Source organism: Sapajus apella, unplaced genomic scaffold (assembly GCF_009761245.1).
Source record: "Sapajus apella isolate SASKATOON/1434 unplaced genomic scaffold, GSC_monkey_1.0 scaffold47, whole genome shotgun sequence".
Classification (NCBI taxonomy): Eukaryota; Metazoa; Chordata; class Mammalia; order Primates; family Cebidae; genus Sapajus; species Sapajus apella.
Window position 1 is genome coordinate 1146261 of NW_022436987.1, and position 27098 is coordinate 1173358.

A 27098-nucleotide genomic window follows, 5' to 3' on the forward strand; every position below is an offset into this window, starting at 1 on the left:
AGGTAAGTGGTTCTAGATAAGGGTGGGCTTTATATTCACATTCTGGTGAATTTCAGCTGTCCAGCATCCCACTGCCTACTTCATTCTTCATTGTCAATGCACCATTCTCATCAATAATGTTCCCACTCCCTCATATCCTGTATCTGCTGAAAATGTGGATTTCTTAATTTTTGGATGCAGAATTCTATTATACGCTTTTAAGTTATCTTAATTTAAAAAAATCAGTTTTTTTGAATACAGTTCATCTTTTGGTCTCTGAGAGGGCTATATTGCATTTTGTCAGCTTCTCTTTCTATTCCATGCATTTTTGTTGCACATATCTCAAGTTCTATTCTTTATGTTGATACATGTTTATTTCTTAATATTGAAATATATTTAATGAGATATTTATTTAATAAGAACCATTTTGTTTTTAATAAAAGCATTTAGCATAGAATATATCCTCTTGAATATTAATGCAGTTATACCTCATTATTGCTACTGTACTATTACAACTGTACTTTATGATATATAATATCATGATTTCAGAGTCATTTTTGCATATAACATTTCAATCTTTGTTTTCCATTTTGAAGCTCTTTTAAAATTGAAGCTCATGTCGCCTCTTTATTGTTCTCCATAGATACTTCAGCAGGGTGCCACCATGACTGCTTGCAATGCCTCACAGGGCCATCCTTCTTTCTTCATTCTCCAAGGCATTCCTGGCATGGAGGACAAACACAAATGGATAGCTATCCCCTTCTCCTCCATGTATTTCATTACTGTGCTTGGGAACTGCACCATCCTCCTCACCATTTCCACAGAGCGCTCCCTGCACAAACCCATGTTTCTGCTCCTCTGCCTGTTGGCCCTCACAGACCTGGGCATGTCTACAACCACCATTCCCAAGGTGCTGTGCATTTTCTGGTTTGGCCAGAGCGAGATCAGCTATGAAGGCTGCCTGGTTCAGCTGTTCTTCATCCACTCCATCTCGGCCATGCAGTCAGCTGTCCTGATGACCATGGCCTTTGACCGCTACGTGGCCATCTGCAAGCCCTTGCACTATGCCACTATCCTTTCCAATAGCCGCATTGGACTCATTGGTCTAGTGAGTTTGGTGAGAGCTATCCTCTTTATTCTCCCCATGCCCATCCTCCTTCAGCAAATGCCCTATCATGCCAATCATGTCATCCCCACCACCTACTGTGAGCACATGGCTGTGGTGAAGATGGTTTGTGTAGATACAACACTCAACCGGATTTATGGCCTGGTGGTGGCCTTGTTGGTTGCTGGGTTAGACCTCTCAGCTATTGCTTCATCTTACGTGCTAATCATCCAGGCTATACTGCGTCTCTCTGCTAAGGAAGCCCACCATAAAGCAGTCAACACCTGCACCACACACATCTGTGTCATGCTTATTTCTTATACTCCCTCACTTTTCTCTTTTCTCACTCACCGTTTTGGCCGAGGCATTCCACCCCATGTCCATACCATTCTTGGCAACCTCTACTTCCTTGTACCTCCAATGCTCAATCCTATAATTTATGGAGTGAAAACGAAGGAGTTCCGTGACAAAGTGACCAAATATGGTTGCTGGAGAAAAGAACCCGCAACCACTGCCCATGGTCAGAAACTTGTCTGCTAATCCAGCATCTGTGAGTTTGAGGAAGGAATGTTAAGTAGATGCAGTTCCTGAGGAAATCAACTAGTGATAGAAATGTGTTACATTGTCAGATTTAGCTGCCAAGATGTTTGTCGTTGGTCAGAGAGGCTAAGGCATAGGAGACATTTGGCCTCAGTAACTCCAAAGCAAGGAAATTATCCCCACTGTGAAATGAAAATAATGACATTTGCTCTCTATACCTGACACAGGCATTGGACCAATTACATGTTATAATGTCTATAAAAGCACTTTGAACAACACACACACACTGAACACATGTAAAATGAGGTAGAATGTTTCCATGCGGTGAGAACATATGAGCAACCAGTAACTTGCCCACCTTCAAATCAGTGAGTTGTAGAATGCTACTTACTTTGCCAAGATAAGGCTGAGTTGTGTATGTAGGGGTGTGTGTGTGTGTGTGTGTGTGTGTGTGTGTGTGTGTGTTCAAGGAGAAGGTAAAATGGAGAAGATTGTTTAGGGGGAGTGAAAAGGGATAATGAAAGTGCAAAATTGAATTTAGTCACTATGTTATCCTTACTGCAGAAACCTTACGCTTGAGCAGCAGAACTTGTTGCTTCCTTATAAGCCTAGGGAATATGTACAGAAAACATAATCTGAAATTCCCAGAGAAATTTCAAAGGAAAAGGGGAAAATGGGAAACTCTTACTCTTAAAAAGTGGATATGCATTCTTACAAATTTTTATTTGTAACAGCTCCTAGAGGCAACTGTTCTGTTTGTCTCAACTAATTCCAGCATAAGACAAGAATCTCTAGCAAAGAGAAAATTCTGAGAATGTTCTTTAAAGGGTCATAGTTATAAAAATAAGTTTTATATTGGAAATCTTGGTTATATAACTCTGCCAGGCCATTTCTCTGTAAATCCAGGAAGAAATAATAAACAAGCACTTGGGGTGGTGTGTAGAGTTCAGATCATGTGCCACGATACGTGAACACATTAAGTTCAGGAGATATTGTTCATCGCTTCTAGACATTGATTTGGGGTATAGTGTTAAACATTTTAAGACACATAAAGTTTGTGGCCCAAAATATTTTAGGGGTTGTCCTCACATTGTACAGCTAATATATAAAGGCAGAATTCAATGAAAAAGATACCTACTTTAAAAGCCACATGACCACTACTTAAATGAAACTCTTAAAATGGCAGGAAAATAAATGAAACTTCTCTAGAATGTTCTTCTAGTTATACTGATAATTAAGGCTTCAAATAAACAAAAAAATTAATAGCGTAAGCTGAGAAAGGTGGGATATTTCAGATATTTCAGCTTGAAATAAAAGGTCCAACTTTCAAGAGGGGAAAAAAAAGAGAACTGACTAGGAAGCGCCTTTTCTATAAATGCAAGACCAGAGATCAAGGAAAATTTGCAGGAGCATTAATGGCTGAAGAACAGAGTACTGCTTATCTGAAATAAGTATTAAGTAGATATTTAAGCCATCACAAACCTACAAAGAAAAAAAAGTCATCAGCAAAATGTTATAGTTAAGAATTTAAAGCAGCCTGAGGGAATTGTTAGCTTGACACTTGTGGCAGCACTGAACTTCCTTTTTGCTAAAATCTTAGAGTGAATTTGTTTGTTTGTTTACTCTGGTTGAAATAGGATTGAGGGACAAAAGCAGAGTTCAAATGCTATATGATATTATGGTATCTCTCTCTCTCTCTCTCTCTCTCTCTCTTTTCCTTCCTTCCTTCCTTCCTTCCTTCCCTTTCTTTCTTTCTTCCTTCCTTTTTTCTTTCCTTCCTTCTTTCTTTCTTTCTTTCTTTCTTTCTTTCTTTCTTTCTTTCTCTTTCTTTCTTTCTTCCTTTCTTCCTTTCTTTGTTTCTTTCCTGATAGTTTTTATAAAAATTATGTCACTATCCAACCCAATCCAACATGTATCTGTTCATACCTATTTCTTATGTAAACAAAAATCTTCAAGTATTGTCACTATAAAATGGAAATATGTTTACACATTGTATTTTGAAATTTATTGTATAACCTAGCATTGTTTGGCATCAACCCATGATGGTATATATAAATTTACAGCTCTTTAAAAATTATCTTATAGTATTTTTTAACCAATCCTGTATTAGTAGACATGTGCATTGACTCCATTTCTTCATTTGTATAAACAATACCATGACTATAGAGCAGGGATTAGAAAACTGTGATATGTGATTTAAGTTTGGTCTGCTGCCTGTTTTAATAAATAAAGTTTTATTGGAATACAGCCAGACTCATTTACTTACATTATAATTTATGGCTGCTTTTGCACTAGAGTGGAAATGCTGATTAGTTGTAACAAAAACCATATCACCTGCAAAGCAAAACATGTTTACTCTCTGAAACTTCACAGATAAATTAAAGGAGTAAAGGAGCCAGAGACGAAGAGAGTGTGGGGAATAATTACTCATAGTACCCTCTTCTCTTGCCCTCCAAATTCCTTTTAGTGTCCTATGATGGTCATATGAATGTGTTACAGAGGCCTCCTACTACATGGAGCCTAATTGACTGAAGGGCCTAAATCCTGCAATTTGAAATCTATCATTGAATTTGAACCCAGGTGATGCCTCCCATTGGCTACTCTCCACTATGACTGAGTGTGGTGAGGATGCTGAAGGAAACCCATTACTGGGGAATGTGGGACATGTTGGTAGGCTCCTTGGTAAGCTGACTTCTGCTTTGCATCACAGTCTAAGATACTTTGACCAAAACTTCTCTTTCTTTCTTTTTAACTTGGGATTGAACTTACGTTGTGATGTGACTGCTGTCCCAATCTATGATGATTTGCTTCCTTATTTTCTTTCACATGGTGTTTCTTTGACTAAAATTCTTATATGGTAAATCCCGTCTTAGCATCTGCTTTGCTCAAGGGTCATAGTAATGCTAGTAACACTGAGAGTGGTACAAGTAGATAAGAAACTGGGACTTTCTGTCTGGCAGGCAGAGGATGCTCTCTTGATTGGCAGGTGGGGCAGGATAGTACCTGAGAAGAGGTGGTAGTTCAGTTGTTATTTCGCCAGTGGAAGTAAAGGTGGTAAGTGCGATGATATATCCATTTGAAATATATGGAGGAAGAATTGCCTACAAAAATAATAGAGTTTACTGATTACTGGTGACTTATTTTGATGTTGTTTCGAAAGATGAGAGTCTCAGAGCCACTAATAATAGCTCATTGTAAGAACCAGAAAGCCTCAGTGGTGGTAGTTTATGAAGAGGCTTTTTATCACCTATAGTGGAAGGGCATACACAGTCAATGGCAGGCTGAAGACTTGCTTGGGAGACTCACAGGGGTCCAGTGAAGTCTAAACATTCAACTAAAGTGGTTCTATTACATGTAGGTCAATATGTTGGTAAAGAAAAGCTAGAATTTTGAAAACTGGGACAGAATCATTATTATCCAAATGGGGGCTTCTGAAGACTTATACTCAATAAAGTTTGTTGGACCTTCTAGACATGCAGAGATCTCTGCAGCAGTCTGTTATTACTTCTGTACTAGATGATGCTATAGAAACTTATGCTCCAAAAGACAACAGGCACTTACTCACAAGGTTCTTCCTCCCCTTCTCCTGGCTGCCAGGCTTATAACTAAGGCTTCATTACTGCATAATGCAGCTAGGTACACTCTAGATCTCATCAGAGAATAAAAGAGCTGTATATCTAAAGAATTACAAGAACTAGCTGGCATGTATTGGCAGGAGCCAAAGGCAACCCTTGGGTTTGGATTTTGAAGATGCTTGATTGAAAGTGCTAGAACATAAAGGCTGGATGAGCAAAAATTAACTCACCTTCTCAGAAACAGAATGCTAAAACTTAGTATCATCTTTAAAGACTTAAAAGATGCCAAGGTTGTCGTGCCTATCACATATCTGTTTAATTCTGGTCCATGCAGAATGTAGATGAATCCTGATGAATAACTATGGACTATTTTATACTTACACAGAAACTCTGATTGCATCTATTGTGCCAGATATGGTATCACAGGTATATCAGCATACTTAAGGCCTGATGTACATAGGATGTAGTCATTGACTTGTGTAATGTATTTTTCCTAATAATAGCTAATTGTAAGAACCAGACAGCCTCAGTAATGGTAGTATATAAAGTAATGGCAGTATATGAAGAGGATTTTATCACCTATAGTGGAAGGGTGAGTTAGAAAATTGAATTAGAAAAGTGAATCACAAACAGCGTTCACATGGAGAAGCAATATTCATTTACAGTTCTGTTTCAAGACTATGTTAACTCTCCCGCCCTATATTATGACAGAGTCCACAGAGATCTAGACTTCTTGGCATCCCACAAAATATCACGCTGATCCATAACGTTGACAATATCATGTCGAATAGTTGGCAAGATGAGCGATATTGCCTAAATATTATTATAGGACTTTCTCAAATACAAGCACTACAGAGGTAGGAGACAAATCCTATGAAGATGCAAGAACTTGCCACTTTAGTAAAGTTTTTCAGGGTACAGAGATCAGGGAAATACCAAGATATCCCCTCAAAAGCAAAAGTCAAATTGATATATTTTGCATACTCTCCTCCAACTCCATGAGGAAAGAAACACAGAAATTAAAAATATCCTTTAGAATCTGGGTGACACATCCCACATGTAAAAATATTGCTTAAGTTCAAATACTGGGTGATGTAGGAGGCTGTAACTTTAATTGGAGGCCGGGAGCAGCAGGCTCAGGCCATTGTGCAAGCATCTCTGCTGCTTGGGCCACATGATCTGGAAAACCTGTTATTGGGTATCAGTCGTGGGACAAGATGCAGGATGGAACTAATGTCAAGTTCCAGTAGGAGTATCACAATGAAGAATCATGGGATTTGGGAGTAAGGCCGTACCAACTGCAACAGAGGCTTTCTTGCCTTTTGATAAACAGCTCTTAGTGTACTATTGAGCCTTGGAAGAGATAAAACATTTGAACACAGACACTTCAGTAACCAGATTCCATGATGTCACCCAGTGACTCACGCTTCCTGGTACACAAGGCCTTTTTAGTCCTGTTACACATTGTGTCAGGGTTATTCTGCATGGTCGATAGAAAATGGCAGATGTGACAGTAGATTGTAACAGAGGCTAGGTCATAAAACGTTTTGAATCTTTTTCTCTCTCCCTGGTTTACTAACTCTTGGGGAAATCAGCTTCCATGGGCATACTCTAGTAGCCTCATGGAGAGGTTTATGTGGTAAGAAACTAAGGCCTCCAGTCAACAGTCATGTAGGTATATATTCCAGCTAATGTTTTGTATTTTTAGTGGAGATGGGATTTAACTGTGTTAGCCAGGGTGATATCGAGCTCCTGAACTTGTGATCCACCCACCTCAGCCTCCCAAAGTGTTGGGATTACAGGCATGAGCCACAGCACGCGGCCACTCCACAACTTTTTTATTCTATATTCTTGGTTGTCTTTAAAAAGACAATATAAGCATAACAGAATGGAAAGATGTCTTATGATTAGATATATTAGGGTTAGAGTCCAGGCTAACTACTCACTACCAGTAAGTGTAACTTACGTAAAGAAATTGAGCCTTTGTAACTTAATCTGCAAAATGGATATTATTATATAAGTTGAGTTAAATTTAAAATAATTCAATGAGATATTATATGTATAAATACCTAGAATAACTATCATGGAGCCACCTAAAGAGATGGTATTTTTGCTGGAATTAATAGAATGTGAGGAAGATAATGCGGAACCCTTTATTTGTTCCTTTTCTAGGACAGAAATACCCCAACCTAAGCAGTTACCCTGAATTTTCTTAGAGTTTCCTATCACCCAGTATCTTCACTTGCTTTCCAATATTTGAATGCTATAATTCTTCTCCATCATTGGGATTATATTTTAATGAGAGCAGACTATTTAACACTTTATTTCTTTAGTTTTCTCTGAACTTTGCCATGCTAATCATGAAGGTGTTAGACATAAATCCTCTCTCAGTCTCCAACCTTCAATGGGAGATCTGGCTTATGAAGAACAAAAAGGTACAAAGAGTCTAACATAAAATAATGATCTGACTATATTATTCCATTCTCCCACTGCTATAAATGACTATCTAAGACTGGGTAATATATGAAGAAAAGAGGTTTAGTTGGCTCATGGTTCTGCAGGCTGTACAGAAAGCATGACTAGGAGGCCTCAGAACACTTGCAATTATGGCAGAAGGTGAAAGGAAAGCGAGCGTGTCTTACCATGGCAGAGCAGAGAGAGAGACAGTAAAAGGGGAAGTGCTACACACTCTCAAACAACCAGATCTTATGAGAACTTCATCACAAGAACAGCAAAGAGGAAATCTGCTCAAATGATCTGATCACCTCCCACCAGGTCTCTCCCCCAATATTGGGAATTATAATTCAACGTGAGATTTGAGTGGGGACACAGAGCCCAGCCGTATTCTGGCTTTACCTCTTTTCCTCCTCCTATGCCAACCTTTTCCCAACACAGCCTCCATAGAAACACTTTCATAGTTAAGAGTAGACTGGGTCATTTCTTGTCTAAGAGAATTAACAACAGGACTTGCTGGCTACAATTTTGTTACTCTCTTATATAGATAATATGATGTTTTCCTGCTTGTAGGCATCATCCTACTTATCTTCCTAGGCAAGACTAGGTGAAACCCAACAGAAAGGAGTGCTTAGTAGAGAGCACCCTCTCTGTTCTAGATCACAGGAATTAAAGATGTTCTTAGAATTTATAGATTGTTTAGCTCGCCACAGTAGAGAGGGGGTAAGAATTCGTTAGAAGTCATGGCTACAGATAAAGAGTATATATGACACTTATTCTCCATGTCACTATCTTTTGAAGAATCTCAAACTCAGTGATTTATATTGAAAAGGAGTTTAGAAATACTGGGTCCTTTCTCCTGATTCTAAATTCAATAATCACATATGTTTAGATTGTGCTAAGGCTGTGATAATACTATGTCTCTGTAGTTCTTGTATTCCACAGTTTCAATTTAACGTTTATTAATTTTAACTTTTATCTGATTAAATACCCAATCTTGTATTTGTCTTATTATGTTGTACAATTGATCCAATGATAACAATGTATTTAAATGATTAGATAGAAATTTCACTCATTACAATGATTCAAAACATATTAACAAAGCAATGCTTCATCAAAACATTATGTTAGTCTTTGTACATGACTTGAGTCACTGTGGAATATCACTTTAAGAACAGGTGGCTTCATGTTCACATATGGTTTTTTAAAGATGAAGTTCCTGTTCATTGAAGTCTTTTGAATCAGGTATACAAATACATGTTTTCCTTTGCAATAAAACTTTTTGAAATACGTATCTCAGCAGTCCCTGAATTCAGTCTACATATATCATCCTCAGATTCCTTCATTGTTGTCATCACATCCCTATCATCACTATCATCTGGTCAGTACTGTGAACATACCACATTGTTATTTCATTTAAAATATTCTTGATGAAAAGAGCAATTGCCTGAAGAGTTATTACATGTTAAGGTGGTGTTCTAAGATAATAAGTACACCACATTCCTTTCAGCAAAAGGTACCAGTTAGAAACAAATACAGATAATTTGAGAAATAGAAAATAGAAAGAAAACTGAAGCAAATCCAAAGTCTCCATCAAGGCAAGAAAACATGGACTTGGATCATTGAAGAGCAATATTGTATGTAGTTGATGAACCTGAACACAGATGTGAATGTCATCAGGAGACCCATGCCATCAGAGTGTCCCTGGTAAATAGGTATAGGAAGAGATAGCTTAGACACTCCTTTCTGTACTCCATAACTCAATGAAAGTACAAATATACTGGTTCTTCTTGTAAACTCCACCTGCCACCCCCCCAAAAAAAGAAAAAGAAAATAACTTATTCATGGTTTATTTTTTCCACAGCTGATACAGAGATGCAACTGGGTATTGGATGGTTGAGCAAAAGCATTATCGGTTAACCTTCCTTATTATTCATTTACTTGCAGGTTTATTGCTGGGACTCACATTCTGTGCAATTCCTCTGCACAGGCAATTGGTCACCTGGCCCCGTATTTCCTTCATTTTTATACCATAGATGATGGGGTTGAACATTGAGGGCAGGAGAAGGTAGAGATTGGCAAGGAGAACATGTGTATGAGGTGGGATATTGTGACCGATGCGGTGGGTGATAGAGGAAAAGAGTGCAGGCACATAAGTGGCAAGGATGACAAAGAGGTGTGCTGAGCAGGTGTTGAGGGCTTTGCAGGTGGCATCTCGAGAGCTGAGGCGTACTACAGCCTGATGGATAAGGGCATAAGAGAAGCCAATGAGCAGCAGATCAAGTCCCACAACAAGCAGGATCACGAAGAGCCCATAGATGTAATTGGGCCTGGTGTGGTTACAGGCCATCTTCACCACAGCCATGTGATCACAGTAGGTATGAGGAATGGCCATGTGGCAGAAGGTTAAACTTTGAAGTAGAAGAGGCATGGGCAAGACAAGGATCACACCCTTGGCAAGAGCCAGCAGTCCCAGGCGTCCAATTAAAGAATGGCTCAGAATTATGTTGTAGCGTAAGGGCTCACATATGGCAACAAAGCGGTCGAAAGCCATTGAAACAAGGAGGGCTGATCGTGTCACAGACGATCCATGGATGAAAAACATCTGAGTGAAACAGGCATTGGCAGCTATGTCCCCATCATTGAACCAGAAGAGGCAGAGGAGTTTGGGCACCACAGCCAGAGTGGATATGAGGTCAGCCACCATCAGTAGGGCCAGAAGCAGGTACATTTGTGAATGCAGTGTGGGCTCTGTGGCCACCAGGAAAAGGATAGAACCATTGCCAATGAGGATAGTCAAAAACATGGAGAAGAAAGGAACAGATAACCACAAGTGCTGTGACTCTAAGCCAGGTATGCCCATCAGCGTGAAGGTCACGAAGCTGGAATGGTTGAGGATTAGCATGGTAGAAAATAGTTGGCGGCTGTTAAAAAAAAGTTTAGACACCTGTCAATGAGACATGGCTGGTGCGTTGTTTTTACTGGGTTTGGGTTCTAAAGACTTGCTGAGATGGAGCCTAGAGAAAGATGGCAGAATGCATCTTTGGGATCATGAAATTCACAATCTCCTTTCAAGTCTATCTCTAAGCACCTATATTGCTTTCACAATAATTTTATTATGGGGCTTTGGCTTCTTTTCTTTATAAAGGATATTGTAGTGAACATTTATTCTTACCTTTTCCAGTTCAGCAATTCCACATTTTAAGAAGTCTGACTAAATAGGATAAAATTTTACCTTTGATAGAAAGATGGAAAACTTGATAGAAGGGCTGTAATTTTCTCCTTGGGAAGCCTCCAAAATATATAAAAATGGAGGAAATATACTTCCCCCCACCTTGTTCCAGGAGTGCTGAGCTGTTGGAAGAAATGAGTTCCTTTGATTTCATGTTTTGCCGCTCTTTTAGAGATCCACGTTTAGATGGTGATTCCTTCTCTCCCCTTGGGGCTTTCTGGATTTGAGGGGACAAAATATGAAAAATATCTGCATTCCCATGTTTATTGTAGCACTATTCACAACAGCTAAGATTTGGAAGCAACTCAAGTGTCTATCAGCAGATGAACAGATAAAGAAAATGTGGTGCATATAGAGTGGAGTATTACTGAGCCATAAAAAAGAATGAGATCCAGTCATTAGCAACAATATACATGGAGCTGGAGGTCATCATGTTAAGTGAAATAAGTCAGACAGAGAAATACTAACATTGCATATTCCCACTTACCTGTGGAAGCTAAAAATTAAAACAATTGAACTTATGGAGATAGAAAGAAGAAGTAAGGTTACTTGAGGGTGGGAAGCGTAGTTGGGAAGGAAAGGTATGGTTAATGGGTACAAAAATAGGAAGAATATATAAGACCTAGAACTTGCTTGCACAACACTGTGGCTATAGTAAAAAAAAACAATTTAATTGTATGTTTTAAAATAACTAAAACAGTGTAATTTGATTGCTTTGAAACTCCAAGGATAAATACTTGGGGTGATGGATAACCTATTTGACATCATGTGATTATTACACATTGTATACCTGCATCAAAATATCTCATGTAACCCATATATATATATATACCTACTATGTACTCACAAAAATAAAACATATAAAAATATAATTATAAAATTCAGTATCTATAAAATTAATGCATTTGTTAAAGTTGCCACAAATGATTATACGGAATTTCAGTGCCAGATTCTTCCACATACTTAAAACTGATTTTCATTCACAGAGCAACTGGACTAGGTTTAGTCTAAGCCTTCAGACAAGATATTAATTAATGAGGTATTGACTAATTTCTTTATTGATTCTGAAGCTAACAAGACATAAAGACAGAATGTGAATGATAATATAAATAGAGAGATTGGATGCACCATTACTGAGACAGAAGAATTATAGACCATAGTCTCTTACTCAATCCTCACTCTAGCCAGGACATCCTTAGTTTTTACTTGGACAACTGATAGAACTCTTTACTGATTGTTCTGCTTCTCTCTTGCCCACGTACTGCTTGTTGTTCATAAAGCAGCCATGTTATCTTTAAAATCTTAAAAAATATAAGTAGCATGATATCATAACAGCTTATCATCATATCATCATAATGGCTTCCTGTTATATAAAGAACAAAATAAAAAATCTGTGCCACGATGTGCAAGGCACTGTGACATACTCTGATCATAAATACTCATGATCCTCATGATGTACGAGGAATGTCCTGGATTCAGCTCACCTCTTCAACTTCATCTTCTATACTCTCCCACTTGCTCACTTTATTCTTGGTCATTTTTCTCCTCTTTATGCATAAGTTTGTCCCTGCCTCAAGATACCTGTCCTTGCTATTCCGTCTTCCCACAAATCTTCCCATGACTTATTCTATTTTTATGTGGGTCTATGAAGATACTATTTCATCTTAAACTTCTATTTTAGTCACATTAAACAACATTTCAGCTTTTAAAACAATCTTTTTAAAAAACAAATGCCTTTATACTCGATGGAATCAAAAAGTAATTCAAAGTTCTGACAGCATCTTTGAAACACCTGAAGAGTTTAAAACTTACTGATATGTAGGTGCCAAGGACTGAATCTGAATGTATAGAACTGGACCCTAGAAACAAACTCTTTTCAGAGCTTGTAGGGGCCTTTCGCTGCATAACCATGTTTTGAATGACCAGCTCAAGAGCTGAGTCAGAAACTGTAGATTCCAGGGTGCTCAAAACTCAGTTCTTCTCTTCTTCTTTGTTCTTTCTGGCCCTTTGCTTCTCGTCTTCCTTCATTATTCTTTGTCCAGTAGGTTACCTTAATATGAACAGACAGTCACAACTCAACTCAATAAATGTTATAACTGAGATGTAAAATAATTTATGGAGTTTGAAGGGACTCTTCCTTGAAGAGGAGACAAAGAAAATTTTCAGAAAGTATGATTTATCATAGCCTGAAAAAACGACAAGAGTTAGTCAGATAGAGAGGTGGGGAGAAAGAATTCTGAATAGAGAAAACAGTAAGTGGGGAAAAGACAACATCGGAAAATGTAGGCATATTTAAGGAATGGTGAGGAATTCAGTGTGACCTTGCTGTCAAACACATGGAGTCCTGGAAACAAGATCAGAGGTGAACTTGTGATTGACAGCTTCTTTTGCCTAGAATTATTTTCACATCACATTCCTCTTTTCTTAACAAACTCATATTCAGCTCAATCTTATCCTCACCTTCCTCCTCTTGCCAATATCATGGATTTGCCCATATCTGTGCTCCACTGCCTAACACTTAAGCATTAAATTTCTTTTCTTTAAATGATTCTTCTCATTAACTAGTATTTATTAAATACACACTGTGAGCCAGAGTTTGTAAACCAACTCCACCTTGTCATGCTTGATAATGTGTTTGCATTATTTTAAAGTCCTAGATTCTTGAATCTTACACTCATTCACCCCTTAAATCTTCGGTAAACTTGCTCACCTTTCAGAAGGGAGGCAGTATTTTCAGGTGTCTGGGATAGAGGGTTGCTGTAGGAAATAAATGCCAGGTAGATAGAATTAGTTAAAGCTCCTGATAGAAGGAGCTTAGAGAAAACAATCTGATTTTTAAAAGGAGAGGCAGTATTAATTTATTTAATTATTTAAATCAGAACTTACCTAGAACACTATATTCTTTCGACCATGTCCTTTTCTTCTGATTACCAGAGCATTGCCATTCGCAAGTCACAACTTAAATCTGCCCGTCTCATGTTACATGGAACACTATCTTTGCTGACCTAGGAAGAAAAAGCCCCTAAGAAGGAGCTCCTTGTCTACCCTGGCTCTCCCTTCTGTGTTTCTTTCCTGAGATCCAGCACACAAGCTTTCTTGTTACAGTGGGCCAAGCCTATCTCATACTACATAATGGAGATTTTTGAAGTCTGTGATTTTATTTTCCAAGTAATCTGGGCACAGCCATGACTCTCCAGAGATCAAGGACAGAGGAACAATGAAAGAAGTGGCTCATTAGAGTAACCCACTGAACCTCTTCCTCAAAGGGCAACATGGTCCCAAGGCAGTTCTCAGAGGAAAAGAAGAAATTTTGTTCTTTTCAGTTTCCATGTAATGATATAATAATGATGTTATGGGACTTTTTCCCATTTGCTCTAAAGTTTGTTAAAGTAAAAAATCTTTGTCAATTTTATATTACAATGATGAAATATCTTACAATACAGTGTATACAAATAAAAGTTTCTTTACTTGAGGTTATATATACTCTCACCTTTACTACATATTTTTATGTTTCTTTTCAAAATATTACTGTCATTTTACACACCCATACACTATATGAAATTCCCCACTTCCCACATTCTTGATAGCAATTCTTATGGCTTATTTTTGGTAATCTGATACATGTGAAATGGCATCTCACTATTGCGTGCAATTGTATTTTTCTGCTATCCATATTAGCTAATTAAATGAACTTTCTTTTCATGTATTTTTGCCTAGTTTCCTCATGTACTGTTACTCTTCTTAGACATTGATTTGAGATTATTTTTATTGCATGTTTGTATTATAAATACCCTGTCACATATATATTCCACTAATTTCCTTCTAACCTATTTACCTCAAATGCTATCGTTTCATTTTATATAAACATAAATTATAAAAAGGAGTATATCAATTGCTTCATTTGTGATTGCTACATTTTGTCTTAATTTTTCTGTGTTCAATACTCTATTCCTGCAAAATAAGGATTTTTATATAACATAAATATAAAATTAAGAATTTATTTTCAATTCGTCTGGAATTTATGTTTTTATGGCTCATTACATGGTCACATTTCATTACATAATTAAGTATATTAATATCTAACTTCAAATACTGATTAGTACATTCTATCCTTTCTAATTAGTAATGTCATATATGTTAAAAAATTAGGAATCTGTTTCTGGGCTTTTCATTCTTTTTATCCCAGTGTTATTCTAGTAAAAGTTTGACACAAACTTCTACATTTTAAAATAATTTGTAAGTATAATAGGGCAAGTCTCCCCATCTTGTGCTTCAGACTTGGTTATTTTTAGAGTTTTATTTTTTCATATTAATTTTATTATTTGTTGAGTTCTAAAGATTTCCTCTCACTATTTTAATTAGAGTTCTATCTAATGTATAGATTCATTTGAAAAGATTAGATATCTTCATGGTATTGAGTCTTTTATCCAGGTTTATGATGTGCTATTCTCTTTATGCATTTTATATTAATGAAATATTCCATATTTTTTCATAATTTTTGCTTATCTCTTTATTTTGATCTTGTATCTATCAATCTCGTTGAAATCTATATCGACTAACAAACTCTCTGTAGATTCTCTTATACTTTCTATGCAAATTGTAATAGCACTCATGCTTCCTATTTTTTTAAATTATATTTTCTTCTTGTTGCATGGCTGTGGCCTTTAGTACAATACTCAATATGGAAGGAGAAGGGGGATTGGGTACTCCTTTTTATTCTTACTTTAGAAGCATTTGAAAATGCTTCTGACTCTTTACAACTTATACATTCTAATTTTTAGTTCACCAATATCTCATCTACTTGTGTCTCATATTTTCTAAAAAAGTAATATAGTTAATGTAAGATTACATACCTATTTTCATTTGGCTTTTGTAGTAACATCACATTATACTTTCATTTTGGCAGTGTCTGATTTGGATCTTTCTAGTGGTTATTGCAAACACCCCAAATTCCTTGTAGAATACAATAACGGCATAGTAAAATAAATTGAGAACACACGTTGGTTTCTTTATTAGTCAAACACAAAACCATTAGGGGAGATATATACATGAACATACACGTTCAAAGTATTGGCTTACATAATTGTATAGACTGTCTAGGCAAAGTCCAAAGTTCAGGGAGTAGGCAGTCAGAAAGTAAAGATTGCAAGGATGCTGGAATCTACCCAGGCATGGGTTGAAGCTGGTTTCTAGAGGCATGAGTCTTTTTATTTTTTTCCAAGGAAGGTGTAAGGCCCCTTTTAAGGCCTTCTAACTGATTAAGTCAGGCCCACCCCAGATAATTCACCTAATTAAAGCCAACTGATTAGGGTATTCTAGTGTATCTCTGCAATAACTTTACAGCAACACCTGTATTCGTGTTTAAATAACTGAGAGTGGAGTGTGTGCAATACAATGGCTGTTATTTCTCTTCCAACTTAAGTCTCATAAGAGATTATTTCTAGTAGCCCACTTACCTGAAAAGATAGCAGAAAGTAAATTCCAGGAAATACAGTTATGCAAGTTGACATCCTACAGGACTATTATATTCTCCATGGACTGCATTGACCACAAAATTTCACAGAAGTTGTTGAGAGGTAGGCTTGTTTTGTGTGATGAACAAAGAAATTCCCAAAGATTTTTTTCTTCCTTTTTATTTTCATTTCTTTTAAAATTAATTAGATTGGGGTGGGTTGAAAGCTTCTAGAAGGCATCTTTAGCTCTAGAAAGATAAAAATTTTCAGGGCAAGATTCTATGAAAGGAAAGTTGCTGCAAGCCTGTTCTATTCTAGATTTTAAGAGGACTTATTAATCCACATTGTTTAGTAGAATTCTCGAAGAATGCAGACCATATAGCAATTTGGAGAGAAAAACCCAATCAAAAAACTTTTTTAAAAATTTGTTTTTTTAGTATAGTGGTTCTGTTGTGGAAATTTGAGCTGAAAGCAGAGACACTAAGAGACACATGAGAATTTCTTTATTGGAGCTCCAGCTGACGGTGGCCTCACTGCCCGTAATGGCCACCAGGCCTGAACAAAGAGAACATATTGCTTTTATACAACTTGAGGCAGGAAAACGAGGCAGGAAAACAAGGCCAGAAACAAGCTTTGGACAAAGACAGTTAATCAAGTTTTGCAATCTTGGGCTTAGTGGTTATTGGACTTCATAACCTTGCAGCTGAGGTAGGAGGTTATAACGTTGAGGAAGACACCCAAGGAGACCAGAAAAACAGGAATTGTAGAAGTGTGTGCAGTCTGCAGACCTAAAGATATGCTCTGGTGCTCTTATCTAAGTAGAGAGGGGGTTGTACTAGGTCTGCTTTACTTCTATCTTCTCTAAATACAGGCCTTGTTAGAACCTGGAATGTGGGCTGTGAGATAAGTTTGCAGCTGCAGTTAGTTGGGCTAAGCTGGGATGGGTTACTTAGTTTTGCTTACTATGATTTTTCTTAGTGACCTAGTCCTAATAATGATGACTATTACTTATTCTATTTTAATTCTGTCTCTGATTTTATTTTCCTCCTCATTTCTTTAAAGTATGATCCCTTGACCAACAGCATTCCCTTTAATTGGAAACTTGTTAGTAAAGGAAATTTTGAGGTCTTGCTCCAAACTCACAGAATTAGAAACTCTGGTGATATGGACTAGCAATCTGTGTTTAACAAGAGCAGTAAATAATTTTAAAGTACAAGAACATTGTCAAACTACTGGCTTCGAGAGTCTCTCAGGAGCTAAGGTCAAAGTATGACCACCAGAATTCAGATCCAGCCTGGGTGTGGGCACTGTTCCTGGTAAGGACAGATCCCTTTAGATATGGTGTGGCTGGAGGAGAAAATAATCAGGGGAGCTTTTGGAATGATCATAAGGAGACCAACTTAAGTAAAAATGATTAGGAGTCCAACTCTGAAAAAAAAAGACTACAGTTCTACATTGACAATTCTCCAGACTCTCCCCGCATAATGTGGGATCCAGATAACGGCAGGAGATGCTTTTCTGAGAGGATTAAGACACTCATTTGTAACTTGAAAAAGGTCTGGGATGCATGGTGGGGTAAATTACAGTAGTGGTAAGACTGTACCAAATAAATTATTTGAATATTAGAGTACTGGTACCAATAGTAAGTCAGTCATTAGAAAAATTAGGTTGTAGGTTTAATGCAAAGGAACTCTCTAACAATACAGTTTACTGAAATCAGTGCAATGGACAGGTTTTCAGCAAAGGCCACCAAAAGATGTAGGTCTGGTAATGCTTCATGCATGTCTTCTCTGGTGTGCTCAGTTCATAATTATTTTACATGGTAAAAAATTGCCTTTAAGAAGTCACGTCTCCTAGATATCACATATGGGTACAATATCCTATTGAGTTTCATTACCATCTTGCTGCATCATTCACAGGTAATATGGAAAAATCAGCAGAGCATTTCACAAAGCTGGTCAGCAAGTCTGGGAACATGTGCAGTAAATTCTCTATAATATTAGAGCCTTAAGAAAAAGTAAGCAAAGCAGAATGGCCCAGAGATAATCCTAGAAAAGAGTGGAAGAAAAAGAAATCATGTCCTGGAATCCTTTGGTTGGTGGAGTTGCCTTCAAGTAACCACAGTATTTCTATCCTCAATGACTCTAAAATTTTAGGCACCCTTATGGAAATAATGCCAGTACTGGTATGCAGGGAGTTAAAACCAAACCAAAACAACAGGAAAATAGTTTCTAGGGAACAGACTACAAATACAACTTCCTGAATCTTTAACAAAAGCCTCTAGCATCATCTTTACATTCTGATCTGGACTGCGTTCAGAGGAGCAGAGCGTGAATGCACAGTTTCCTAGGGAACATAGAGGCCCCCTAGGTGGCTTTAGCCTTAAACTCAGTGCAAGCCACCACACTCCCAGGGGGCTGTGAAATATATTTCAGATAGTCGAGGGCGAGCAGAGACTTGTAATGTTCTTGCAGTCTTCTGAGGATGCTTCTACGCTGTGGTGCCTTCTCTTTTCTGCTTTCCCGGAATCATGTGAGTTTGGCTAGGAAAAGACTCTGAAAAAGGCATTTCTTAGCCCTCAAGAGAAGTTTTTCTGTGCAAACTGGTTATGGAAAAGTTGCTTGAAAGTATGGAGAATAAGATTTAAAGACCAGGAATGGAAATTATCCCGAGTAACACCTCTGTAGAGTCTGATTTGGAATTTTAGTTAGCAGGCATCCTGAAACAGGAATTATAGTTTGGCATTAGGCTGAGTAGTTGGAAAGGGGAACACGGTGGGGAACTGCCTGGAAAGGAGGAAGCAAGTGATATGTTAACCAGATGGAAGATGTGTGAGGCATTGTGAAGAAAGTTTATGGCACTTACTATAATATTCCTGAAATTACTAACAAGAAATCATTTCTCATGGAGCAGGGAAGGGGGAATTTGTGTGCCTAGTGAGATGACTGACACTATAAAGATGAACACCATGAAACTAGGCAGAGGGAGTCAGCAGAAGCTTAGATTTCCTTGAGCTTTCCCCCTGTAGTATTCTGACATCAGGTAGAGGCAGCCCAAGTGTAGCTATGCTCTTGTGCAGACAGATTTACAGCCTTTGGTTTCCGGTACAGTTTCAGGGCATGGAAAACTTTTTCCAATCCCAGGCCTTCCCCCAGTTGTGATGTTAGAGTTTTTATCTTACTGAAGATATTGGCTTTAATGTCACAATAAGCATCAAGTTTGTGATTAGGTCAGAGGACAAGTTCAAACTGAGGTATGAGTGAGAATGGTCACAAAAGTTTATCGATATCACGGAATATTTCATATAAGGAAAGATGTGAGGCCACAGATCTGCAAGTTGGATGGAATAGTGTTGGAGTGAGGGAACGGGTAAGAGCACATGGCTGTGTGAAGGATTGATATGTGCAAAGGTTGGGGGTTCCTAAAAAAGAAAAGACTAGAGGAGCCAAGAGGAACTGCCAGTAAAGTTCACTTTCATCAATTAAATGAGGAGTGAATCTAATCAAGCAATATGTGGTCACCTGTGCTCAGTTCAATTTCTTCAAGGGAAAAAAGTCATAAAGCATAGAGTCAGATACCCCAAATGCAAAAGGAACCTCAAAAAATGATCAACTTAAGCCTCCTGGCTATGAGTAAGCGAATTTGTAAGAAGACGGAAAACTGTAGGAGAACTGGCATAAACTAAAGAGTTGGGGTGATACAGTGAGCGGGGCCCCTCTACTTCTGTATTCTGAGTTCACGTCCATTATCTGTGTTGAGCCATCAGTTGAGCAGAGACCACATTCACTGGTAAATCAAATTTATGCCATATAAACCATAGCTGAGTGCATTCGATTTCGCTGAAAGCAATCAGAAAAGCTGTTTTCCAAATGACTGTTATATAGCCCTAGAAGGCACACAGAAAAAAATTATGAAGAACTTGTGTTTATAATTTATCAACAAGGTTTCCCTATCATGGAGCAAACGAGATTGAATGTAAACTAGTTACTCATATAAACATGTACGTTAAGACAAGATTCTAGCTAGTTAAGAAAACTGTAGTGAAGATTTGGCATTGGATATGAGATTTTTTCCTATTAAAATGAAAGTAATGATAATAAATGACACTTGTTCAGCACCTTCTGTTGACCACACATTGTAGTAGGTACCTTTATTTAGATTCTCACCAGCTTGTAAAGTGTTATTTCCTTTTTGCTTATTAGAAAACTGTAAGGTTCTAGAGGAAAATTGACTCATTCAAAGCAACACTGACAATATGAGGTAAACACAAAGATTGGTTCTCAGTTTTGTGGGTTCCAATGCCTACATTTATTTTAACCACTACGCTTTGCTGCTTTAAAATCCCCAAGATTTTATACCTCTGAAATAGCCTGCCTCTTCAAAGAATACATGAAGGCAATCATGCGATCTGGCATACATTCTTACCTGAATATTAGGTGGAGGTCTGGAAAGTGCAAACCGTATCAGTAATGGTCACATGTTTGATCAGATCCTGAGTTTCCCCTTAATGTATTTCTCTCTGGGAAAGATAAGCCTCTAGCTGAAATTGATTGGAATCTTATATCTTTGCTGCCTCTGCCTTCCAAGGAATAAGTTCACAGAGCAGTGTATGCAAGACCCATCATGCACACCCCCGTTTTGAGGAGTTTATCCCTCTATTTCCTGGAACTTGTATCATTCATTGACTCTGAGCTGTGATCAGATTAACACTGTCACCAAGCTCCTCTTCTTCAGTTAGTTCCTAAGTCTCTGAAAAGAAAAAAACAATAGTTGATCTTGTTCACCAACATACTTGGGCTTTCTGCTGTGGTTTAGTCTTTTAAATCCATTTACATGCCAAAATAGGAACATCTGTGTGGTTAAAAAATGGAGAGACCTCTTCAAATGTATGTTCTCAGTGACTAACTATGCAGAGTAGCTGGTCTGTTAAGAAACAGGAGAGTTTAACTCCCCTCCCACCTAACATGTACACACCCTGAGAGAGAAGGATATGGAAAAGAGTTGATTCTCCTTTGATAACTATATTCCAACTCCCCACATTTCCTGGCTTCTTTGTATTGATCATCACAGTATCTCCAGCTTTAAAAATAAGACTAGTTATATGTGAGACAAATGTTAAATATTTGTGGTTGGACACATGGATATAAACTTCCAGGCAGTAAAGTTCTCATATCCATCTTGAAAACTTTTAGCTAAAATGATTTCTCAACTCTTATCCCAATGATTGCTCCTCTGTTTATTCCCATCACCATGAACCCACATACTCTGCATAATTCCTTGTAGCTTAAGTACCACTTGCTGTGGATTGCTTCTCCTTAGGGGCTGGGGTACTGGAAAGGTCAGGTAAATTAGAGAATAGCATACTTTTTTTTTTTTGTTCTTCCATAAAAAGACATTAGTCATCACTGCCAGGTAAAGTCAAAGTACTCTTGTAAAATCACTTCTTGCTACTGTGTAATGGTAACATTGAGAAGGATTTGACTATGCCCTGTCTTAGAAATCACCAGGTACTGCAGATGGAATGTGAATAAAGGATTGACCAAGAAGTGGGCTGAAAAAGCTTGGAATTTTCAGTTTCAGAAATAGAATGAAGTCCAAAAGAGTTACCTTCCACATTTTGGGGAAAGGATAGCTGAAATATCTTATAAAATTTCAGAAGAAGATTGAGCAGATATATGTGAAAATATATTTATAGCTTAGTAAAAAGACTGGAAGCAACTAGGGTAATATTAAGTTCAAAAATAATTACTAAGCACAGGGTCCCAAATTAGAACCTATTCCAACTTAAAGGACAAGAAAAAAAATGTCCAAGATTACCCAGTGTACTGTGTTTGTTGTTTGTGTCACTAAACAGATAGTCACACCTAACCTCTTCTTATACTCCATAAGAGAGAGAGAGAGAGAGAGAGTATGTATTCAGGTATATTCCTATAGCCTTGGCTAGAAGAAAATTCTAGTTTGTCTGAAGGCTTATTTGAGCCCTTTCTCACATTCATTGTATTTAATAAGCATTATATATCAGGTATATTCAAAGGTCTTTGGAAATCTTTAGAAATATTTACCCACATAATTCTCTTATCTGTGGGGAATAGATATGATTAGTATTGCTATTTTAGATGAAGCTTTCTAAACGTGATATAGCTAGTAGGTGTTACTGTAGTCTCATTCCTATCTCTCTTCTATCTTGTTCCTCCAGGTAATGTGATACTATGTGGAGGTTTCTGACCATAGAGAATGTCCCACACTTTTGGGCACAACATGGAATCTCCTAATCATACTGACGTCGACCCTTCTGTCTTCTTCCTCCTGGGCATCCCAGGTCTGGAACAATTTCACCTGTGGCTCTCACTCCCCGTATGCTGCTTAGGCACAGCCACAATTGTGGGCAACATAACTATCCTAGTTTTTGTTGCCACTGAACCAGTCTTGCACAAGCCTGTGTATCTTTTTCTGTGCATGCTCTCAACCATAGACTTGGCTGCTTCTGTCTCCACCGTTCCCAAGCTACTGGCCATCCTCTGGTGTGGAGCCGGACATATATCTGCCTCTGGCTGCCTGGCACAGATGTTCTTCATTCATGCCTTCTGCATGATGGAGTCCACTGTGCTGCTGGCCATGGCCTTTGATCGTTACGTGGCCATCTGCCACCCACTCCGCTATGCCACAATCCTCACTGACACCATCATTGCCCGCATAGGGGTGGTAGCTGTGGCGCGAGGGTCCCTGCTCATGCTCCCATGTCCTTTTCTCATTGGGCGTTTAAACTTCTGCCAAAGCCATGTGATCCCACACACATACTGTGAGCACATGGCTGTGGTGAAGCTGGCCTGTGGAGACACCAGGCCTAACTGTGTGTATGGGCTGACAGCTGCACTGTTGGTCATTGGGGTGGACTTGTTCTGCATTGGTCTTTCCTATTCCCTCATTGCACAAGCAGTTTGTCGCCTCTCATCCCATGAAGCTCGGTCCAAGGCCCTAGGGACCTGTGGTTCCCATGTGTGTGTCATCCTCATCTCTTACACACCAGCCCTCTTCTCCTTTTTTACACACCGCTTTGGCCATCACGTTCCACTCCATATTCACATTCTTTTGGCAAATGTTTATCTGCTTTTCCCACCAGCTCTTAACCCTGTGGTGTATGGAGTTAAGACCAAAGAGATCCGTGAAAGAGTTATCAGGGTGTTTCAAAGTGGGCAGGGAACCAGCATCAAGACATTTGAGTGACCCTGGAGTATAGAAGGGACTTAATCTAAAATAAAAGAAACTTTTTAAGATAAAGAATCCTCAGTATGTGAGACCAGAAAGAGCTTTTAAGAGGGGGATAATGTCTTCTGCAGAACCTTCTAGGCCATTTCCAAGAATGATAAATCACAGAGAAATGACCTACTTCTCCAAAGTCTATCTACTGTGTTTTCCATGATCTCACACAATCCCAGCTTTTCTTCCATGTTTCTAATGTTTTTCATCCTCTTCTCCTTATTTTATTTTTAATGAACCTGACTTAAATGTTGATGTTTCTCAGAGATTCATCTTTGACTAATTTCTCACTCATTCCAATCTAAGTCCATAGCAATGGGGGCTATGAAAGGAAGAGCTGAAAACCCAGAAGTGTCAAGGCAGAGGTCTTCCTGCAGGAGAAAGCACCTACATATCTATTTGGAAAACTCTGGGCTCCTTATTGCACTAGGAAACTTCTTTTGCCCTTTCATTTCTTTAAATTATGACTGATGGCATGCTTAACTAATTCCTTCCCACTGTCATTATCTCTTGCTTCTGATGATATTATCTTGAACTCAACTTGATTATAAGGAGACTTCAGATTATGTTAGTATTTAGAATCTGTTCCTTGTAAGATTAAGTAGTGGGTAATTGTTTTTGTGTGTATAATACTACTTAGCATCATTTTTTCCCCGGCTTTTTCTTGGTTTGGTACGACTGGGTATTGGACTCCAAGGATGGTACATAGCCTAGTGGGTAGGGGCAAGCAACAGAGCTCACCTTACTGATGTGATTTGACACAGGAATAAATCCATGACTTAAGTTGGTGGCCTGTGTGTCTGCTCTTATATTAGAAATATTGAGAAACAGGCATATTTCTCATTGGTGTTGCTTAGCTGGTAGAAAGTAAATCTGGAAATGTCAGTTGGCTTTTAGCAACCATTTAAAAAGAATCTGTCTGTGGGCAAATACAGAATAAAGCAGACACAAATAATGTAAAAATATAATAGCTAATAATATTATTTGAACACCTGGAGTCAGCAGTGATTAAAGATGTTTCTACTGCGATGTACTTTATTTAACAGAACATATAAATTTATATTCTTGCTTGAAGTATTTTGAGTTAGACTTTAACATTAGGTTGGTGCAAAGGTAATTGCAGTTTTTGGCATTTAAAAGTAATGACAAAAACCGTAATTACTTTTGCACCAACCTTAACATATCCCCAGAGAATAGGAACTCTTGAGCCCATCACTCAATCAAGAGCTCAACCATAGGAGCAGAAACAGACCCAGACTCTCTCTCCCATTCTTTGAGGGACAGCAGATAAAAATTGTATTGATACAAGTCTATTAATTTCCAAATGTCTCACAGAACTCACAACTGCCTTCAGATTCCATTTTATACATCCAACAGTAGGCCCTAAGCAAGAGTAAATAAATGAAAAAAAAAAAGACTGATTAATAGAAAGTCTCCAAACTGAAGCACTGAAGAAAAAAGTAACAAAAGAAACAGAACATGAAGCATGAAATACTTGTAGGACACAGACAAGAATATTTGCATACAGGTAGTTGGCTTTTTGGAAGGAAATGAGAGAAGAAATTAGGCAGAAATACATATTTTAAGAGATGATGACAAAGAAAATTCTGAAACTAATAAAACACCTTAATTCATAGTTGTAAGTAGTTTAGTAAACTTTAGTGGATTAAAGACAAATAAAATCCACGTTAAACACACTAGAGTTGAATTAGAGACATTTTATTGAATTGCTGAAAGTCAAAGGCAGATTAAAAAAATGTTTAAAGCAGTGAGGAAATGTGCATAAGATTTTCAAATGAATTAACTTGAGACTAACGGTTAATTTAGCAACACAAATGATTAAAACATTTCACTGTTTTTTAACTTCCGAGTGGTGAAAAAAATAACTTTCAACTATAAAGCTATAGCTAGGAAACTCACACTTTAATCACGAAGGTGAATTGAAGACAAATGAACAGTCAAAGGCTTGATCATAGAGGGTACACTTTAGGAAAAAAAGGTAATCGCTATATGCCTGATACCTGACGGAAGGGTGAAGGCAGCAAACCACCATGGCATGTGTGAACCTATGCAACAATCCTGCAAGATCTGCACACGTACCCAGAACTTAAAGTATACCTTACACTTAAAAAAAAAAAAAGAGAAAGAAAAAAGGAAAATAATACTCCATTCTTTTTAAAAAATACTTATTAGAAAATTTAAAATGTACACATTCAGTCATCAAAAAAAGGAATAATAGAAATTGTAAAAAAAAGTTAAGCTAAACAAGCTCATATGTTCTGCTTATCAAAGCACATGGGATATTGCTAAAATGTATAATTTACAGTATATTCTAGGAAAAAAGAAAGCATGACAAATGAACATGTGCCCATTTGAGGAGGTCAGGAAAAAAGGATATTGCTTCCAGAGATAAGAGGATAAAGAAAATAATAAATTTAAATTCATGTATAGATTTTTTTAATATTTGAAAGTATTTACTCTATTTTTCTCTTATTTCTCTCCTCTTCTCTCTTGAACCCATTTCAAATAGGTTATCACCTCCTCACACTATGCAAACCACTCTTACTAAGATCACCAGCGATCTCCTTAATCCAATGATAATTTTTTAATCTTCATTGAACTTTGGCCATTGGTGATTTTGACACAGATGATTACTCTCTCCTCCATGAAATTCTTTCTGTACCTGCCTTTCAGCGCAGCTGAATATTCCTTCTCAGTGTTTGATGGGGCTTACTATTATCTCCTAGCTCTTTCAATAGTAGACAGACTTTACTCAGTACTCATACTTTAAACTGCTGCTTTATCTATACTCACTTATTTGGTTTTAAAAAGCCCCATATTTTTAAATGCCATCTATATGTTGATGACTCACAAATATATGTCTTCAGGAAAGACCTCGCCAGTTGCCTAATAGCTTGCATGTCTTATAGGCATATTAAATAAAACGTTAAAAATTGAGCTTCTGCCTATTCCAGACTATTGCTCATTTCAGTAAATTTGTATTCCTCTAATTGCCTATCTGAAGAAAAACTTAGTGTTATTTTTTAATTCTTCTCATTTTCTCACACATCACATGCCATCCACCAGCAAATTACTCTCTCTACTTTCAAAATGTATTCAGACTCTGACACTTCTCACCACTTACATTGCTATCTTGTACATCGAAATCATCAAGATTTCTCATCAGAATTACTACAATAGTCTTCTAGATGTGTCTGCTACTTTTCTTGCTTTTTTACAAACCAAAACTTTATTAACAACACATCATCCAGAGATATCTTTCCAAAACAAAAGTCAATAAATATTACTCTCTGGGAGGCTGAGGCAGGAGAATCGCTTAACCCAGGAGGCGAAGATTGCAGTGAGCCAAGATCGCAGCATTGCAATCCAGCCTGGGAGACAAGAGAGAAACTCCAGTTAAAAAAAAGAAAGAGAGAGAGAGAGAGAGAGAGAGAAAGAAAGAAAGAAAGAAAGAAAGAAAGAAAGAAAGAAAGAAAGAAAGA

The 27098-nt window shown here is 37.7% G+C and overlaps 3 protein-coding genes across 3 annotated transcripts; 2 read left to right on the top strand and 1 right to left on the bottom strand.

Moving 5' to 3' along the window:
* The first annotated feature begins 643 nt into the window (after positions 1–643).
* LOC116524988 (putative olfactory receptor 52P1) lies at positions 644–1624 on the top strand. The gene has a single exon (XM_032240503.1). The coding sequence runs from the start codon at positions 644–646 to the stop codon at positions 1622–1624; it is 981 nt and encodes a 326-aa protein (XP_032096394.1).
* A 7962-nt stretch (positions 1625–9586) lies between these two features.
* LOC116524989 (putative olfactory receptor 52P1) lies at positions 9587–10558 on the bottom strand. The gene has a single exon (XM_032240504.1). The coding sequence runs from the start codon at positions 10556–10558 to the stop codon at positions 9587–9589; it is 972 nt and encodes a 323-aa protein (XP_032096395.1).
* Positions 10559–22572: 12014 nt separating this feature from the next.
* On the top strand, positions 22573–23611 carry LOC116525325 (putative olfactory receptor 52P1). The gene has a single exon (XM_032241127.1). The coding sequence runs from the start codon at positions 22573–22575 to the stop codon at positions 23560–23562; it is 990 nt and encodes a 329-aa protein (XP_032097018.1). The 3' UTR covers positions 23563–23611.
* Positions 23612–27098: the final 3487 nt, after the last annotated feature.

Bases quoted from the DNA above. Each gene is read 5' to 3' on its own strand.
- LOC116524989 (XM_032240504.1), bottom strand. From the start codon at position 10,558: ATGCTAATCCTCAACCATTCCAGCTTCGTGACCTTCACGCTGATGGGC.
- LOC116525325 (XM_032241127.1), top strand. From the start codon at position 22,573: ATGTCCCACACTTTTGGGCACAACATGGAATCTCCTAATCATACTGAC.
- LOC116524988 (XM_032240503.1), top strand. From the start codon at position 644: ATGACTGCTTGCAATGCCTCACAGGGCCATCCTTCTTTCTTCATTCTC.